This window comes from Amborella trichopoda, chromosome 13 (assembly GCF_054954075.1).
Source record: "Amborella trichopoda isolate Santa Cruz 75 chromosome 13, AtrichopodaSantaCruz75HAP2 v2.0, whole genome shotgun sequence".
Lineage (NCBI taxonomy): Eukaryota > Viridiplantae > Streptophyta > Magnoliopsida > Amborellales > Amborellaceae > Amborella > Amborella trichopoda.
Genome location: NC_142348.1, coordinates 48984353 through 49003799, shown reverse-complemented (window position 1 = coordinate 49003799; position 19447 = coordinate 48984353). Strand labels below are relative to the sequence as shown.

General features: G+C 35.3%; 2 protein-coding genes and 1 long non-coding RNA gene across 3 annotated transcripts; 1 reads left to right on the top strand and 2 right to left on the bottom strand.

Moving 5' to 3' along the window:
* Positions 1-666: 666 nt before the first annotated feature.
* Positions 667-5925, bottom strand: LOC18446030 (xanthotoxin 5-hydroxylase CYP82C4). The gene is made up of 2 exons (XM_006856156.4): positions 4978-5925; positions 667-1559 (listed from the first exon to the last, which is right to left on the bottom strand). Exons 1-2 carry the CDS (start codon positions 5899-5901, stop codon positions 936-938), a joined length of 1548 nt encoding a protein of 515 aa, XP_006856218.1. The 5' UTR covers positions 5902-5925; the 3' UTR covers positions 667-935.
* LOC148779299 (uncharacterized) lies at positions 2854-4959 on the top strand. The gene is made up of 2 exons (XR_016048367.1): positions 2854-3463; positions 4818-4959. It is a non-coding gene; the product is annotated as an uncharacterized LOC148779299 (long non-coding RNA).
* An 8657-nt stretch (positions 5926-14582) lies between the features above and the next one.
* Positions 14583-17674, bottom strand: LOC18446031 (xanthotoxin 5-hydroxylase CYP82C4). The gene is made up of 2 exons (XM_006856157.4): positions 16432-17674; positions 14583-15428 (listed from the first exon to the last, which is right to left on the bottom strand). The coding sequence occupies exons 1-2, from the start codon at positions 17356-17358 to the stop codon at positions 14805-14807; spliced, it is 1551 nt and encodes a 516-aa protein (XP_006856219.3). The 5' UTR covers positions 17359-17674; the 3' UTR covers positions 14583-14804.
* Positions 17675-19447: the final 1773 nt, after the last annotated feature.

Sequence of the window (19447 nt, the reverse complement as noted above, 5' to 3'; positions counted from 1 at the left end):
CTAAAAATTTTGAGATAGTTTCTCTATCTAAAACTTTCTCTAATATTTTAATACAATCTCTTTCAAAAATTAAAATTTGAAATAGTCTCTCTCTAAAAAATTTGAGATAGTTTCTCTCTCTAAAACCTTTAAACACTTTCTCTCTCACAAATTTGATGTAGTTTCTCTCTCTTAAATTTTGAGATACTCTCTCTCTAAGATTTAAAATTTGAGAAAAAATTTCTCTATAAATTTTTTGAAATAATTTCTCTCTATTAAATTTGAGATAGCTTTTCATTGTTGGATAGCTATTCATTTTGACATTTTCGCAAATTCATCATCTTCATTATGGGATTGATTTTTACATATAAGACAATACGTATTCAAAAAGGAAAAAGATTATATAAAGTTGAGGCTCTAAACAATCAAATTTGAGACTATCTCAAAAATTTCACTAGAAGAGGTTGTTTTTTATACTCAAATATATCTAAATTGATCATCTCAACATCAAGATGCATGGACATGAGAAAAAAAAGAATTTCAGGTTTTGAAAATAATGTATTTTGTAACTTATTTTTAGGCCATCAATTTTCAAAATTTTCAAGTTTTCATATATCTATCAATCTATACTATTTTTGAAGCTTTAAACTTTATAAATAAATATAAATTTTAAGGCTATCACAAAGATTTATTGAAACCATATTTCTGAACCCTATTTGAAGGTAGGCCCTAATTTGATTGTTTAGAGTCTAGACTCTATACAAACTGCACTGCAAAATTCCAAAATTCGAAGTCATACAAATACCACTAACAAAAGTCAATACTATTTGTGCTCGACAAATTCTTTTCCTTTCCTTTCTGCTGCAAAAAAAATCACACTATCCTAGTGAAAACACAAGAGCAAATCACACCATCTTTCCTCGACCCATATTTCTATTTTTATGTCAAGTAGACCTCTACTGGTAAAGCTGTAATGGCAATCGAGGCTTCACAGTGAGTTCGAGAGGTCCATCCTTTCGAAGTGTTAAACCAAAGTTCTCACCCATGTCCACCTTCTCTCCTGTCTGGGTGCCCCACTCGAATGCCTGCAACAGACGTGCCAACGTCAAGTGCATGACATGGAGGGCCAGAGACAGCCCGGGGCACGACCGTCTCCCGGCGCCGAACGGAATGTATTCGAAATGCTTTCCATAGACATCCACATCTGCCTTGGTGGTCAGGAACCTCTCAGGCTTGAACTCCTCTGCATCTTCCCATACACGAGGATCTCTGTGTATTTTCCATGCGTTCACTAGGAGGCGGGTGCCAGCCCGCACCTTGAATCCCCCCACCGTGCAGTCCTCCATGGCCTCGTGGGGGACAAGGAGCGGGCCCGCGGGGTAGAGGCGCATGATCTCCTTGATCACCGCATTTAGGTATGTGAGGTGTTTGACGTCAGCCTCTTCGACCATACGGTCCCTGCCAACGTGAACGTCTAGCTCGGCCTGGACCTTCTCTAGCACATGGCGCGTGTTCACCAGCGCGGCCAGGGCCCACGTCATTGTGGCAGCCGAGGTGTCGGTTCCTGCCATTATGATATTCTGCCAATAAAAATGGTTTTAGTATTTATAATGGTTTTGTATCTACGCCCACTCGGGTCGGTCTTAAGTGGACCCAGCGATTCTTTACGCCCTTACAAAAAAGGGTAAAAAAAAAGCTACTTTTTGTGAGACACGTATCCAAATACTGCTTAACTTCATACCAATATCTTTTCACTTAATTTATAAAGGAAAAAAGTTTATATAAGGTTGCAGATTTAAAATGAAGAATTATAGATGCATCTCAAAAATACATCGAAAAAAGTTATTTTAATTTTGAAAACCCTTCAATTGATCCTCTCGATGTCAAGATGGAAAAAAAATAAGAAGAAATTGAGTCCTAGAAATAATACATATTGCAACACATTAGCTAGACCATCCATTTTCCATATTTTCATATGTTCAATGATCTACTTAATTTTAACAATTTTTTGAGTTTAAAATTTTATAATTAGATATGAAAATAGATCTTCAAATAATCCTAAAAAAAATTTTACAGCAAAATTATATGTTATGATATAATTTGAAAGTGCGTCTTAATTAGATTGTTTAAAATTACAACCTTATAAAAACCACACCCAAAAAATCGTAAATTGTTTAAAGTTGCAACCTCATAGAAACCGCACCCAAAAAATCGCTGTGAAAAAACGATTATAAGTTGGAACAGATGCAAAAAGGTCAAACGGCTGACAATTCATCTTTAGTGAATATTTTGATAATTTTTTCATTGAATTTTACCAATATCAATAGTTCACACCCCGTTTTCCTGCGAGATGAATTACTTTTGTATGTCGCAAAATTAAAAAATGTAGTGCATATCTGTAAGATTTGTCCAGTAGCATTTGACGCGTTTACTTGTTTTGGAAGACGTAATGGATACTCACTCATATTATTAGGTGTAAAATTACTCACTCATATTATTAGGTGGGGGGATTTTATCACATCAATTAACTGCTACCTGAAATAAAACATGTACTTTTAAATATATTTGTTACGCAACTCGAAGTACTTTTATATATATTTGTTCTCCAACTCGGAAAAAAAAATTAAAAAATAATAATAATAATAACAGAGAAAACGTGGTGGACGTCATCTTGGGTATGGAGAAGTCAATTGTATAGTTAATCGGTTCAGGACTTCAGGACAGTGTCGGTGCGCTCTGGCCCTATACCTCCTCCATTGCTACCGTCCAAATCAATCGTTTAATATTTATTTATTTTCCCTTTTACTGATAAAACGTTTTTATACTTTTTTATTTATTCCTTATTTAATTGAGCTTTCGTTTCTGCACTGTGTAAAGTACTTGCTTTTTTTCCTATCATTATCGAGGCAATATTTTCTCAAAAACTTTGGATCTGTGCTTAGAAGATCGTAGCCATTGTACTCCGCCCTTAGGCCAAGGCCAGTAACTAGGCTGAGTTATGTGCACCCAACAAAAAATATCAAAACGATATTCTAAAAGGGTAAAAAGTTTCTTAAAAGTCTTTAAAAATAGAATGAGTAAAAGGATCATTACAAAACGTTAAGAGTCTAAATAAATTTAAAAAAAGTGTAAGAGATGGATTTAAAATTAGGTTTATATCTTGAATATTTAAAAAAAAAATTAAAAGGAAATGTATGAAAATTTCCAAATGATCTATAAAAAACTACGAAGATTTCTAAAATGATCTAACAAACTAGCAAAATGTCGTTAGTACCTTATAATTGTTTTATATTTTCATTCGCATATTGATGACACCAATAAATTGGAAAAAAGCTTTGATGATGATAAAAATTTTAGGCCTTGCGAATTTTGGCACCTAACTTGCTAGGAACACGCCTCACCACTATGACCAGGCCGAGTTACTCGGTGGACTCAGCCCATACCAGAGCTTCTGAGAAGTGTTTCTCAAATCATTTTGAACTAGGCAGCGTTTTAAAAAACGCCGAGTCGAACCGGACTCGCCCGGTTCGACTCGGGAAATCGTGAAAGGGGACCGGATCGCCTAAAAAATCGGAAATCGTCCGGTTCTAGAGAGAACCGGACGATTCTGTACAGTGAATCGCCGATTCACTGTACGGAATCGGCGAGTCCGAACAGTGAATCGGCGAGTCCGTACGGAATTTTTTTTTTTTTTTTTTTGTTGTAATCCATGATAGATTTTTTTGTAATACTTGATCGATTTTTTTGTAATCCATGATCGAATTGTTTTTGTTTTTTTGTAATCCATGATCGAATTGTTTTTGTTTTTTTGTAATCCATGATCGAATTTTTTGGTTTTTTGTAACCCATAATAGAATTTTTTGTAATCCATGATCGAAATGTTTGTTTTCTTTTCTTGTAATCCATGATCGATTTTTTTGTTTTTTTTTTTTTTTTTGTAACCCATGATAGAATTTTTTGTAATCCATGATCAAATGTTTTGTAATACATGATCGAAATGTTTGTTTTTTTTTTGTAATCCATGATCGAAATGTTTGTTTTTTTTTTTTGTAATCCATGATTGAATTTTTTGTTTTTTGCTTTTTTTGTAACCTATGATAGAGTTTTTTGTAATCCATGATTGAATTTTTTGTAATCCATGATCGAACTGTTTTTTTCTTTTTTTGTAATCCACGATTGAATTTTTTGTTTTTTTTTGTTTGTTTTTTTTTGTAATCCATGATCGAATTTTATGTAATCCATGATCGAATTTTATGTAATCCATGATCGAATTTTATGTAATCCATGATTGAATTTTTTGAAAATTTGTGATTTTTTTTTTTTAATCCATGATCGAATTTTTTTTTGTAATCCATGATAGAATTTTTTGAAAATTTGTGATTTTTTTTTTAATCCATGATCGATTTTTTTGAAAATTTGTTAATTTTTTTTTTTAATCCATATTATTTAAAGAGAAAATGAGAGAGATGATGATTCTGAGGCCACCCTATCCCAGCCATATTATTCACATATCGAGTCCCAACAGCAACAGTATAGGGATGAGCACGAAATACTGTAAATTAAATGCTGAATGGCGATTCATGCAGGGAAAGAACATATCAATATTCGCATATTCATTCAAAAACATGAAAATTCTTAATGGAGTACCCTCATTTTTTATTGAATTCCTAAAAAACAATATTTATAATGAATTTTAATAATTTTTTCGAATTTTTTTTAAGCTTTATTCTGACCGATTCACCCGATTCCCGATCGGAATCGCCGATGCGCCGATCCGGATCAGTTTTTTAGAAGCCCGATCCGGGTCACCGATCCGTTTTTTAAACCATTGGAACTAGGGCGTATTCCATTAGGGACCGTGTAAGGTAGGAAAATTCTTTATTTCTTTGTTTTTTTTTGTCATGTCAATATTTTGAAAAGTGGGTTAATTGAGTTTGAATCTTGAATCTAAGTAAATCTAATTCCTTATTAAAAAAAAAATCTAATAATATGACTTACCACTGCTATGCCTTTGATAATGGTATTTGGAGTATGGTCTGTAGGGAAGGTGCCCTCCTTTACAGTGGCCACGAGCACATCCAAGAAATCGTTGCCGGCGCTCTTCTGCTGCTTTTTATCCTCTGCCCACCTTTCAAACGTCTCTCCTAATTCACTTGACACCCGTACCATTTCTCTCTTGTAGCCCCCAATCCCAGCCCACCTCAAGAATGGAAGCGAATCCGTGATGTCGAAAGTGGCGGCGAGTCGAAACAGCTCCTCGATCAGTTGCTGAAAGCGCCTTGCCTCACCGCCCTCGACACCGACTCCTGTGCCGTAGTACCGCTTCCCGGCCACCATCCTGGTGACAACATTCAATGTCAAGTCCTCCAGCTTCTGCTTCATGTCCACTGTTATATTTCCATCTTTCCTGTCCAGAGACCACTGATTATACAACTCCCCCACGCACATATCGACCTCGGAGACACGCACATGCTTTAGAAGCTCTAGGCGGCGGGCCGAAAAGAGCTCTAGAGTGGCAATCTTACGCGACTCCCGCCAGTATGGCCCATAGGGAGCGAACCCCAGCATGGCTTTGTTGTAGGCTAAGTGCTCCGAGGCTGGGTTGTCTGGGCGGGTCGCGAAGACCCGGTCGTTAGTAGTGAAGCATTCCTTGGCAAATTCCCAGCTACTCACAACCAGCGTCAATCGTGATCCGAGGCGGAGGGTTAGAACAGGGCCATATTTCTCTGCGAGAGCAGCCAATGTTCGGTGCGGGAGTGCAGAGCCCGCGAGCAGTGGCAAATGCCCGAGAACCGGCCATTTGCCTTTCGGTTCCGGCGCTTCATTTTTTAATTTTTTCTTTCCGGATACAATCAGGAGGCGATGGACGAAGAAGATGACAACCATTGCAAGGAGGACTTGCAGGAGGTTAAGATACTCCATGGTGGTCCTATTCAGCACGAAAGCAAGATTTTGATGGGGGATTAAGTGATTTGTAGTTTGTATTTAGTTACCTGAATTTATAAGCAAGGGAGGATGCTGAAGCATGTCGGTTACATGAAAAAGGAGAATGTTGAATATGTCTGCATGAGACTATTTTTAAACTAAAGTCTTCTCTTCAAGTTTTTGGTATTAATAAGCTATCAATTAAACAATTTGACCTGGTTTTTTTAATGGTTCTTGAATCTTTGAAAATCTAAAAGAAAAAGACTATCAGAATTAAAAATGGTTTAGTTTGTACTTTTATTAGATTTTCCATGTGAATCATTGATCTACAACGGACCACCATGAAGTATTGTCAAAGTTTGAGATGACAAACCTTTGTTGTCATCTTCTTCTTCATGGTGGTCCTTTGAAGTATTCCGAAAACCCATGAAAATATTGTCAAAGTTTGAGATGCCAAATATTTGATTGCATGTTATGAGGATGGATCGGTTACAAACCAATTAGAGGCTTTATGATAGATTTCTTACATACATTTATGTCATGCCTCAAAAACCGTCTCAAAATGATTCAACTTACCATACGTTGTTTTCTTTTAAATTACTCATTTAAGTGGCCATTATATACTTGTTTTAACCTTCCATTAAAGATGGGGATTTCTCATTTTTGTTACGAAGGAGGAATCCACAAATGAAGCACAAGTTGTATTTTCCAAGCAAGTAAATCTAGGCATCGGACGATTAATTTTATCTAGAATAGACGATCCTAAATACAAAATATAGATATTCTTGATAAAATTATTTTTGTTAGTTGTTAATACAAATATTATTTTGATTTTTTTTGTTTATTTTCTATTTTTTTTTGTTAGTAAGGTAGTGCCCCAAGCTTTAAGGCACTGCCCTACTAACGAAAACAATTTAAAAAAACAAAAAAACAAAAAAAAAATTCAAAATTAGGGATTGACTGAAAAGAAATTTTGAAAAAAAACAAAAAAAGTTAACCAACCTTCTTTGTAATTTTTACATATAAGTGGAGCATTTCATATTTTAACTGAAATTTTAAGGTCCGTACGTAAATCACTCGTTTTATCGTTAATAGTGCAGCGCCCAAACTAGAAAGCAGTTTGAGATTGACATCTCGGAATGCATTATTTCTTAGTAAACAAAGGAGCTAATGCAGTCCGAGGATACCAACCTTAGACCTTCATAAAAAGCACGAGAGAAGGCAATCCAAGAATGGGCAGCTTGGACCGCCTCTTAATGTTTAACAATGTCAGTCTTTGCAGCCTAAGGTTGCCAACCTCGGACCGTTGTGAAGAGCACCACAAAAGGTGATCTGATGATGCTAAACTCGAACTAACCAGGCATTGCCCTAAACATTAAGGAACAACACTACTATCAAAAAACTTCAAAAAAAATAAAATAAAATGCAGTTCAAGGACTGAAGGGTTATTTTTAAAAAAATAAAAAACCTAAGGTTGACGTACATTATGCGGAATTTAAATGCAAAATTAACTCATTTCGTACTTTAGCATTTTTTTGTGTATACGCAAGTAATTCACTCTAAAATATAACGTACTCCAGTTGCATCCATCTGAAAAATAAAGAGTCATTGCGAGAGAGGACATGAGCCACTGGTGGCATCACGGACATAGGGATGCTGCGGAGAGCTGCCAGTAAATGAAGAATTCCATTGTACGAAAAGTTCTTAGCATTTTAGAAAGAGATTGAATGACGCAATCCTATTGAATGAAAAAGTTTTTTGTTTCTTTAGAGAAAATATGGTAAGGAGCTCCAATTTTTAAACTGATTCGAACTTTTCTCTGGCATTAAAGTTCCCCTAAAACTATTAATGTACCCTTTTTATCATTTCCCTCTTCTCTTTTTTCACATTTTACATAAACTTGGACATTAACAATTTTCTTATACTACGTGAGGTAAAAAGGGATGGGAGGATGGTGTCCTTATGTGGTATAAGAGAAATTATTAATATCAAATTTCATGTAGAAAAGTGAGAAACAAAAGGTAAAGAGGGGACCAAGGGGTTGATTGTTCCGCAAACAATTTAATACTCCTTGAACGAGACAAATTGAGAGGGGCTATCGTAAAATAATTTTAGAAATTGAGGGTTCTAGTCATTATTAAAAAAAAAAAATTGACGATCCTAGTGATATTTTTTACTTTTTCATTGTCAACTCAAAACTCTAGACTCCCTATGGTGGGAACTGAAATTCCAAATACTCATGTGCCTAGACCTAATAAAATTCAGAAACTTTAAAATACAACAACTTTCACCCTAACTACCTCTGCCTTGACCCAATAAAATTCTAAAATTCTAAAATTCTAAAATTCTAAAATACGACGACTTTGAACCTGATCACATCTCCCTAGTCCTAGTAAAATTAATTCAGATATCCATTGTCCAGCTATCACCACTGCATCACATTTTCATCAGAGATGAGAAGATATAATGTGTGACCTATTTGCCTTAGGCTCCATCTCAATAATGTCCATTACTTTAAGGGTGTGGTTTCCATAAGGTTGTAACCTTAAACAATCCAATTAAGGTGCACCTCCAAATTTTATTATAATATATAATTTTGATGTAAAATTGTCTTAGAATTATCTCAAAATCTATTTTTATATCTAATTACAAAATTTTAATTTCCAAAAATGGTTAAATCAAGTAGAACTATAAACATATGAAAGTCTTGAAAATGGACGGTGTAGATAATATGTTGTAAGATGCACTATTTATGAGACTCAAAATCTGTTTATTTTTCATAGTCATATGTCTAGATGTCGAGATGATCAATCACAGAGTTTTTCAACATTAAAATAACATTTTCCGATAGATTTTTGAGGTGCATCCATTGTTCTACATTTTAAGGTTGTAACCTTATATAAACTTTTTCCTTACTTTAATACTAAAACGTATGCTAGACCAAAATCAGCATGCTTCCTTTCAAGGTCAATGATATCATCACCATAAACAAATCCCCATTTGTTTAACGAATGAGATTGATCCATAAGTCAGCACTACAAATTTAAAACTATAGATAGATCCTGACGAAAACATTATTATACAAATATCATCTCTAGCCATTAGATGTGAAATCGGTCAATTAGAAATGCGTTAAAAAGTTTGAAACTTTTTTCTTTTATTTAACTACATTAATTGCACATTTTCAACCACCCACATGCAATGGTCAGGATGAGGAGCGAAGGTAGACAAGTTGCAACAAAGGTAAACAATCTTCCAATATTACTCTCTTGTTCTATTCTTAGCATGTACTCTCTTTCCGGGTACCTTTTGCAAATGCAACGTCAAATTTGGACAAAGAACTTAAATGCCAATATGTTGCCATCGTTGAAATGAGAAGCAAATAATTGAATGGTGAATGGGGTTTCGAGTTGTCCGCGTCGTATGTATGTATGCAGCCCTTCTCTCGAATCCATTTCAGTGATAGATTTTTAGAAAAATTACAAAAAAACCTTAAAAATATATTTTTTATGTAAAAAAATTGTAATAAAAAATAAAAATAAAAAAAGACTTAATCTACCCTCCTTTACTTTTATTTTACTCACGCCTCTCTCTGTTCTATCCCATCAAAATAGGGGCCTCTGGTACCGTGTAAATGCGGTCCGAAAGTAGCACTCTGGTACTATGAAAAGTTTGGTCCGGTAATAAGGCTCCAGCACTGTGTAAAGTACAACCTGACTGTAGAGCTTCGACACTGTATAAAGCAATTGAAAAGTGCGGTCCGATAGTTGGGAAGTGCGGTCCGACAGTTGGAGGGTGGAAAAGGCAGTATAGAGAAAAGGTATTTCCATCTAGAAAATGAACTTTTTCCCTATAAATATATGTATATAAAGTTTGTTTGTGCGAAAAATATGAAAAAAAAAATTAAGTTGTGGATAAGTTACATGAAAACTCTATCTAAAAAATATATTTATTAATGAGCGTGTATTTCTTCATATGCCGACTTGGCCGGATGGATCTTTGTAACGGACCCGGTTTCCATGCAGCCAAACCTGCGTATCCCCAATCCGCATCGATGATATTTCTACCACTTTCGAATTCTATTGACGATTAAGTTTTGGAAGTTGGGTTTATCGAAGACATGTAGTGCAGAAACCCCTCACTCTAAAGTCTAAACATTAAATGCTACGACTTGCACTGTGTGATGTGATGTGACGACACGATACATTGTCGTATACGGCCAAATGGAATCGGATTTATCTATAATTCTTTTGCATTTCCGGTGAAGTTCGCGTATGGTTACAATTTTAAATAATTAAAGGAATACACATCCAAACTTTAACTTTGTCTATGACGTAATTTTTGTTGTCGAAAACTTTTAAGATGATTCAAAATTTTATTTTTATATTTAATTATAAAATTTTGAACAGTCTAAATGGTTAAAATCTAAAAAGTTCTATAGACACTTGAAAATCTAAAAAATGACGGTCTAAATAATGTGGTGCAAGATCCACAATGTTTTAAACTTGAAATCTTTTTTTTATTTTTTATTTTTTAAAATAAATGACGGTCTAAATAATGTGTTGCAAGATCCACAATGTTTTAAACTTGAAATCTTTTTCTTATTCTTTATTTTTTAAAATGAATACAACTCGATGTCAAGATGATTGATTAGATAGTTTATAATGTCAAAATAACCTTTTTTGATAGAGCTTTGAGGTGCTCCTTAATTCAAAATTTAAAACGTCAACCTTATATAAACTTTTTCCTTATTTAATTATGGGAAATGATTAGATAGGGTTGCAGCCCTATCAAAATAAGTAAATCATCACCTCATAACTCATCAAAAAATATAATTCAAGTGTTGAATTTATGGTTGTGAAAAAAAACTAGAATTTCAAGTCATAAAAATATTGTATATTGCAAGAAATCATCTAGAGCACTGATTTCACCCTAAAAATAAGTGTTAACATATATGCAAGATCGGTACTTTTTTTTTAGTTTCAAATGTTATAGTGTTGGAAATTGATTTTAGAGCTTTTATGAAGATTTTTTATGCCCAAAGTGTATTTCGGAAGAGGATTTAAGATGTGGCTTTATTTTGTTTTCATAAAGCCTAGGCCCTATAAAGAAACTTCATCCTTTAATAAACTTCATCCTTTAATTATCATCCTATTATAGCTAGGTTTCCTATTACTTTATCATAAAAAATATTAGAAGATGTCTTTCCTAAAACTTAAAACTAAGTCATTGATACTCGTTCAAAGTGGACGGTGATTTGCGATTTCTTTATCGAACACTCTTTTGGCAATATGAACGTATAATTTAAAGAATTTGGCATATACAATCGTGCTGAGTTTTACCCGTGTAAATGTTCTTATGATATTATTCTTCTGAACCTTAAATACTGTGTAATTTGAAAATAAAATACATTTCAACACCATGTTCGAAATGTGTCTAAATTTAATTCTTAATTAAATGCGATTAATAGAAAAATGCAAATGGGATTGAGTTTCTTTGTTAAGAAATTAAAGCAACTACAATGTGGAAAAATTGATACTATTGGAAAAACTATGTAAGAACTGAAAAACAAAATACAGGATTACCACATCCTCCATATCTTTCCTAATTTTACCCGCAATCTTAACTTTTTGGTAGTGATTCTTATTTCAGTTTTTCTCCCCATTGGATGTAAATATTTTTTGTTTATATGGAGTAGCTTAATATTTCTAACATCAAACCGCCCCATACCTGCCGTAGATTGAGACTTAGGATAGTTTGATGTTGCAAATGTCCAACCGTGCCAAATGTGGAATGGTTTGATTTCTAGGCATCGTATTACCCTAGAGGTAAAAAAAAACAATTAAAAAAAAAAAAATTGTATTTTGTAAGATCATTAACTTTTAATACAAGGAGGTCACAATCATTATTAACCATTAGACATGAATCCGATAGATCGAAGTGTGTCACAACTTTCATGAAATTTTATTTTTGATTTTGTGACAGATCAATGACACATCTCCAATCACTAGATCTCATATCTAACGGTTAATAATACTTGTGACATCCTTATACTAGCAGTAAATAGTCTTATAGTATACATTTCCATTAAAAAAACAAAAGGTCCACTATTGCCAATACGAGATGACTAACGTCAAGGTAAGTCCCTAATGAGTACGATGCTTAGTATGGCGGAGTGTTCAACAAACCGGTGAGTCGACCCTAAACCGCCCGAATCGACTCAAAATTGGTAGGCAGTGTTTGATGAATCGGACCAAACTCAAAACTGGCAAAAGGTTCAATTTAATTAACCGTTAAACCGACCGATTCACTCGACTTAACCTGGTAGGCCCTGGCCGATCAAATTCAAAAACTATGAAAAGTATATTTAAAGGATAATTAAACAAAGTAAACCCAAATGAAGTTGAAAAATTAGTGAAAATTTGATTTTTAATAATGGATTTGTGCCTAGGAGTATTTTCGAAAATTTCCAAAAAATGATAGAAAAATGTATAAATAAGTATTCATAGCCATAATACTCTCCAATATATGGAAAATGGTAAAATAAAAAAAAATTACAAAAAGATCCCTTGTTTTTTGTGGTTTACTATTTTTTTGAAAAAAATGTAAAATATTGGTCCGAACCACCTATATAGGCAAAAACTGGATCGGCCAGCGCTCTGTTCCAGTTGACTGCCCAGTTCTGAGTTGGACCGGCCAACTTTGCGAACACTAGCGGTGGGGTAACCAGTTGATTCTCACATGGAATTGGGAAAGTCTTCCTAAACCCCTACTTCATGCAAAAACAAGGAAAATTAGAAAAATATTCATGTATGTTTGGGGAATTATTTTTAGGAAAATGTTTATATAAGGTTGCAACCTTAAAATGTAGAATTAAGGTGTACATAAAAAATCCATGATAATAGGCTATTTTGATATTAGAAAAACCTCTAATTGATCATTTTCGACATCGAGATGTATAAATATAAAAATAAAAATGATTTTCGAGTCCAAAAATAGTGCACCTTACAACACATTATTTGGACTGTCCATTTTCAAATATGTTTATAGATCTACTTTATTTGAAGCATTTTTGAAATTTAAGATTTTATAATTAAAGATAAAAATAGATTCTCAAGCCATCCTAATAATTTTACACAAAATATTACATCTATAATCAAATTTAGAGGTGTGCCTTACTTTGATTGTTTAAAGATGCAACCTTATACAAACCACTCCCTTTATTCTTTATCAAATATTTGCCCAAATCGATTGATTTGAACACACATCAATAAAAAAGTTGATCCAGAACAATTTTAATGTCATGAAATTTTTTATGAGATTTTTATACAAAATCTCATGACATATTGGCTCGTAAAAATTCAAGCCCCTTCTTTGATTTTCTCCCTCAAATCCTAATGAAACGACTTAAATTTCATTTTAAATTCTTCGTTTTCATCCCAACAGAAAAGCCATATTCTGCCCGTAGAAGGAACCTAGTGTCGAAGTTTCGGGATTTTTTTAACTTGGAATTGGAAAAGTGAATGTTTAATTCAGTTTTTCACCAAAATCGCTAAATTTTGACCCAACATGTTCCTATCATATGGATCTATAAATTCCCTAAGAATATTTCTAAATCAAAGCAAAAAACTAGTCAACATCGATTTGTTAGTTTTTTCTTTTTTTTTTTCCTCGATTTTTTCCCAAAATGATTCTTTATTCTTTTTTTTATTATTATTTTATTTTTCCATTTGCAGCTCTTTCGAGGTGAAATCGAATTTTAGCTTTTGATTTTATCATCTTATGAACTTTTTTTCTATATTATTTTTTTTGTCATTTTCAATCATTTTTTGGCTATTTTCCCATGGTTTTACCTTCTTCTTTTTTGTTACCCAAGCCAACTCGTCGACTAAGACCGCCAAGGGCCTTGATTCCGCTAACCCAGCCAAATTTTTTAAACACTCATTTGGGCATTGGTATTGTATATTAATGGCAAGTTTGGTTCGCGTGAAAATGTTTTATTTGAAAAAATTATCTCATGCAGACAAGTATGGAAATATTTTCATGTCAATTGGTCTAAGTACACCTTTTCATGCTAATTGGTAACTAATTGATGAAAAAATATTCTAGCATTCGACCACATGAGAGAATTTGTTAATGTAAAAATATTTTCTAGAAAACATTTCACGTGAACCGTGCTTAAGGACGAAAAGAAAAATATGGAATACTGAATCGGGCCATATCAAGATTTTTCGATCTTAAATTGCGAGGCTTCTTATCTAGCTTAAAGCCCGAGTTCCTGTTCGTAAAGGCCATTTTTATAGGATAAGAGACGAGATTATGAGCTTTATACAAATTATATGGGAGTCTTTTTCACACCAACAAGGGTAGTTTTCTTGACATGAAACTAGTTAGTCACCTAGTCAAACGGACATGGAAAAATATATTGTGCTCCCTAGTAAGCATATTGTTATCATGCTTTGATAAGCTTCAATCGTTCGTCCATCAGCTGTTGGATGCTGGATGGTTCCTAAGACGCATGCACAGTAACATTCTCTTGTTTTTTTGTGTGAATGGTGCACACTAATAATATGCACCATAGCATAACATAAACACCTAGAGGAAGTCTCATTGAAGCAAGAGACTCAATGTTATAAAATGTAACTGTTGAAAGGATTTCAAGAATTGATCACTAATCATTGCTCATAAAGAACTTTTATCATATTATTAGAAGTGATGCTGCCTCTAATACAAATCCATAGAAAAACAATGGTAAAAAAAAAAAGAGGAGTATAAGCACCTAACAGGGTAATGTATCAAGAACTAACGGTGGATGCTCCATGTATGACATTGTACACCACACGCAATGTTCTACATGGTATGTTTTCCTTTTTTAAAAAGAAAAAAAGGTCGAATTTCCATTAATGGTATAGCTCCACCGGGAGGCGAGGTTTCAGGGTCACTTCCAGAGGGCCATCCTTACGAAGTGTCAGTCCGAAATTTTCGCTCATATCGAGCTTCTCCCCCGTCAGAGTGTCCCACTCGAACGCCTGCAACAGGCGTGCGAGTGTAAGATGCATGACATGAAGAGCCAGCGAAACCCCCGGGCACGACCGCCTCCCAGCGCCAAATGGTATGTACTCAAAATGCTTTCCATAGACATCAACATGTGCCTTAGTAGTCAGGAACCTCTCTGGCTTGAACTCCTCTGCATCTTCCCATGCACTTGGGTCTCTGTGTATTTTCCATGCATTCACAAGGAGGCGAGTGCCGGCCCGCACCTTGAACCCCCCGATGGTGCAGTTCTCCATGGCCTCGTGGGGCACTAGGAGCGGTCCAGCCGGGTAGAGGCGCATGGTCTCCTTAATCACTGCATTTAAGTATGTGAGGTGTTTGATATCAGCCTCTTCGACAATCCGGTCCCTTCCTACGTGGAGGTCCAGCTCGGCCTGGACCTTCTCGAGGACGCGGCGGTTGTTGACTAGTGCTGCCAGCGCCCATGTCATCGTTGCTGCTGAGGTGTCAGTGCCTGCCATTATTATATTCTGCACAAAAAAACCATGAACGTCTCTTAGGCTTTGTCTTAAACTAATACAAATTAGTAATTTTTCACCTTGTAGAAGAAGTTTGGAAGCTGCTTGTTTATGTGTTATTCACAACTATAATACAAGTACTTATGACGACTCAGGGTAACGGATCACCCGAGTCAGATCAGATCGGGATGGTTAGATAACGATTATGGTTTTAAAATCCCCAAAATTGTTTTAATCTCTAATTATAGCTTATATTTTTAAATATAAAGAAGGGAAAAGATCATGTCGGCCTATGGATGAAATAGTATAAGCATAATGTTTTAAATTGAATCTGGGCTGATCTAACGGTCATAACTGCATTTTGTATGTGAATTTCAATAATTTTTATATAAATCCAAATCATATGAAATTTAAGACTTCAAATTTTTCACCAAGGCGCATCTAAAAATATTAAAAATAAAATACAAAATACAATTGTGACCATTGGATTGGCCTAGATTCAACTTCGGCCATTAAACATTTACTTTAATTGTCAGCAAACGAGTTGATCTCAGACTATCCGTATTATTAAATATAGACCGACCCGGAATTGCTTAGAGTCGAACTAAAACCAGACTTGGGCAAGTATTTTTGAAACACACATTAAAAACCAATTAGCCCTTTGAAGTTTGTCCATAAAACAAAAAACCCTAAATTACTTGCCAAGAAAATTGACCCAAATGAGTCCTTTGAAGTTTGTCAATAAAACAAAAAGCCCTAACCAACTTGCCATTGTTTAGAAAATTAACCCAAATGAAATTTTTTCTTTTGTACCAATTTTGAAAAAATCACCTGCTAATTGCTTGGTAAAAACCTATCTAATCAATAGCCTTAAAATAAACCAAGAAATAATAACACTATACTTACCCAATAAATAAATTTATATGAAAAGAAACAAATTATCAGCCCATTACTTAACTGCTATTCGCTATCTTTATCCATTACTCTGAAGACATAAAAAAAATCTCAGGCTTACCATTGTGATTCCTTTGATAATCGTATTAGGGGTATGTGCCGTAGGAAAATTCCCCTCCTTCACAGTTTCCATCAACACGTCCAAGAAATCATGACCGTTGCTTTTCTCGTGCCGACGGTCCTCGACCCAGCTCTCAAACATCTCCCCCAATTCCCTCGCTACCCTCTCCATCTCCCCCTTATATCCACCTATCCCTACCCACCTCAAAAACGGGATCGCGTCCGTTATATCAAAAACCGCCGCCAACCTGAAAAGCTCCTCGATGAGCCGCTGAAAACGCCTCGCCTCCCCCTCCTCGGCCCCCGTTACCGTTCCAGTCCCGTAATAACGCTTTCCCGAAACCATACGTGTCACCACGTTGAACGTCAGATCCTCGAGCCTCTGTTTCATCTCCACCGTCGCTTTCTCCCCCTTATTCTCAGCCCAGCGCCCGTAGAGCTCCTGGACGCACAAATCAACCTCTGACACGCGCACATGCTTGAGCAGCTCGAGCCGTCGATGAGACAGCAACTCGAGGGTGGCGATTTTGCGGGATTCGCGCCAGTGGGGTCCATAAGGCGCGAACCCGAGCATGGCTCGGTTGTAGGCCAGGTGGGTCGAAGCGGGGTTATCGGGTCGAGTCGCGAGGACTCTGTCGTTTGTGGCCAGACACTCTTTGGCGAGGTCTGAGTCGCTTACTATTAGAGTAGGGCGGGAGCCGAGTCTCAGTGTTATCGCCGAGCCGTAGCGGTCGGCTAGGTCTGAAAGGGTTCGGTGAGGTAGGGCGGAGTTGGCCAAGAGAGGAAGGTGGCCGAGTATTGGCCATGAGCCGGGCGGTTGGGGTGCCTCTTGCTTTTGTTTTCTTTTCTGGGGGAGGGTCCATAGGTGGTGGATGAATATTGTCGCCACCACCCCTACTAGGATTTTGAGGAGAGTGAGAGAATCCATTTGAGAGAGAGAGAGTGGGGACGAGAAAAGTAGAGATAGAAAGAGGGCACTGAGAGAGAGAATGGGTGTGCTCAAGAGAAATAGAACGTTAGCGAGAGAGATAGAGAGGAGTTAAAAAGTGAAGAGCTAGAGAGAAAGAAAATGGGTATGAGGAACAAAAATATTAGATGGAAAGGATTTAGGTAGAGAGCAAGAGAGAGAAGGTATGGCAAGTACAAAGCTAGAGAGAGAGAGAGAGAGAACACTATGGGTGGTGGTGTGGTACCGTAAGGGCGGGCTTTTATAGGCATTTGATGAGAGGGTTTAGGCCTTCCTCGCTTCCGAGAAGGTGAAGGGGCTTCATAACGAGGACGTAAGGCGCGGAGTTGTTTGATGCGGACTGTTGACTTGAATTCAACGAGAAATTCGGAAAGTTTACGTTGTCCTCCTCTTTTGAAAGTTTTATTCATTTTAGGTCAGTTTTTCCCTACTTCGACAAATAATAGTGAACATGGACTTAGGAGAAGAGTGCAGCTCGTGAGTGAAAGAAATAACCAGATCATTTCGGGTAGCTTTTTTCAACAATTCAAAAACAAATATTTATGTTTTTGCGTTATGGAAAAATGATTCTTTCACTTTACAGAAAAAATCTATTTTATTTTTCAAAATTAAAAAAGGGTGAGGTTTATATAACTACTTTACAAGTATGATGCACCTCCAAATTTAAAGATCCAAAAATAGAATAGACTTATCAGATTTATAAACACTTAGGAATCTTGAAAATAGATAGTTCGGATAACTTTCTACTTTTAGGACTTGAAAAGTTTTTTTTTTTTACATGCATACATCCCGAGGTCGAGATACTTAATTGGAAGGTTTTCCCACTTTGAAACACCTTTTTCCGGTGGATTTTTTATATGCACCTGACTTCAATGTTATAAGGTTGTAATGAAGTCCCACTTTTGAAGCATAAAGTTAAGCTCAAATTTTGTATATCCACATTTCTCACCATATATATATATATAATAAACTTAAATAAATAAAAATTATTTACTATTGTTTATTATTTTTTAAAGAGTAGTGATCATATAAGACCCTCTTCCATTCATGTGTGTAAGACTTTAAAAGATCACCATTAAATTTGGCACGGATCTCTAAACAAGTTATCACTTAGGTGTGAGACTTGACTTTTTTAGAGATCCGTACCAAATTTAATAGTGATCTTTTAAGGTCATACACATATGGGTGGGAGAGGGTCCTATAAGATCATTTCTCTTTTTTAAATATGTGATGGTGAAAAATAGAGATGTATCAAATTTGAGCTTGATCTAATATATGAAAACAAAAAATAAATTAAAATATATTTTATACTATCAAAAAGTGGAAATATATGATATTATTTTTAAATTTGAAAACCAAAATATGACATTTCTATAAATCTCCCATGTTTCTAATATACTACGAAGGTTATATACTGCACGCCTGTATTGAAACACAATTAGTAGCTAGTAGTCCTCCATCACTAAGATGGGCGGTGAAGATGAAATATAGTTGAGAAGTAGTTTTAGCATTGAGAAAGTACATACAATGGAATTGATTGGTAAAGGTTAGTGATTGGACGAGAATTAATATTGAGAGTAGAACTCAAGACATCGCCACAAAACCAACCACCTGGTTTGTGTTTCCTTTTAGGGATTTTTTATGTGCAATTTTTTATTTTTTTATGGATACGAGACTACTTCAAGACCCACTTTCAAATCATGCTAAATTAATCAAAATAATCTAAAAATCAATTATTCATATTAAATTAGTACCATATATGATCTTGCATTTTTTATTGCACTTCAATAATTAAATCAAGAAGAATTTAGGACAATATTAAATAGTTAATATATTTCATTTCCAGATAATTAAAAACATCTTATACCTGCCGGCGAATGCTGTCCATTTATTACCTCAGGTAAAAGACATATAGGAGTGATTTTAGTTCCCCAAATTTCGGGGACGTACTCTCTACAACCATAGACGAGCCTTAGTAGATAAAATTCACGAATTGAACTCTCTATACACTAGGAAAATATAATATCTTAAGATTGAGCAGAGACCTTCC

Excerpts from the sequence above, each read along its gene's own strand:
- LOC18446030 (XM_006856156.4), bottom strand. The coding sequence starts at position 5,901 with ATGGAGTATCTTAACCTCCTGCAAGTCCTCCTTGCAATGGTTGTCATC. Across the intron at positions 1,560-4,977 it reads TTATCAAAGGCATAGCAGTG|AATATCATAATGGCAGGAAC; the intron begins GTAAGTCATATT and ends TTTTATTGGCAG.
- LOC18446031 (XM_006856157.4), bottom strand. The coding sequence starts at position 17,358 with ATGGATTCTCTCACTCTCCTCAAAATCCTAGTAGGGGTGGTGGCGACA. Across the intron at positions 15,429-16,431 it reads TTATCAAAGGAATCACAATG|AATATAATAATGGCAGGCAC; the intron begins GTAAGCCTGAGA and ends TTTTTTGTGCAG.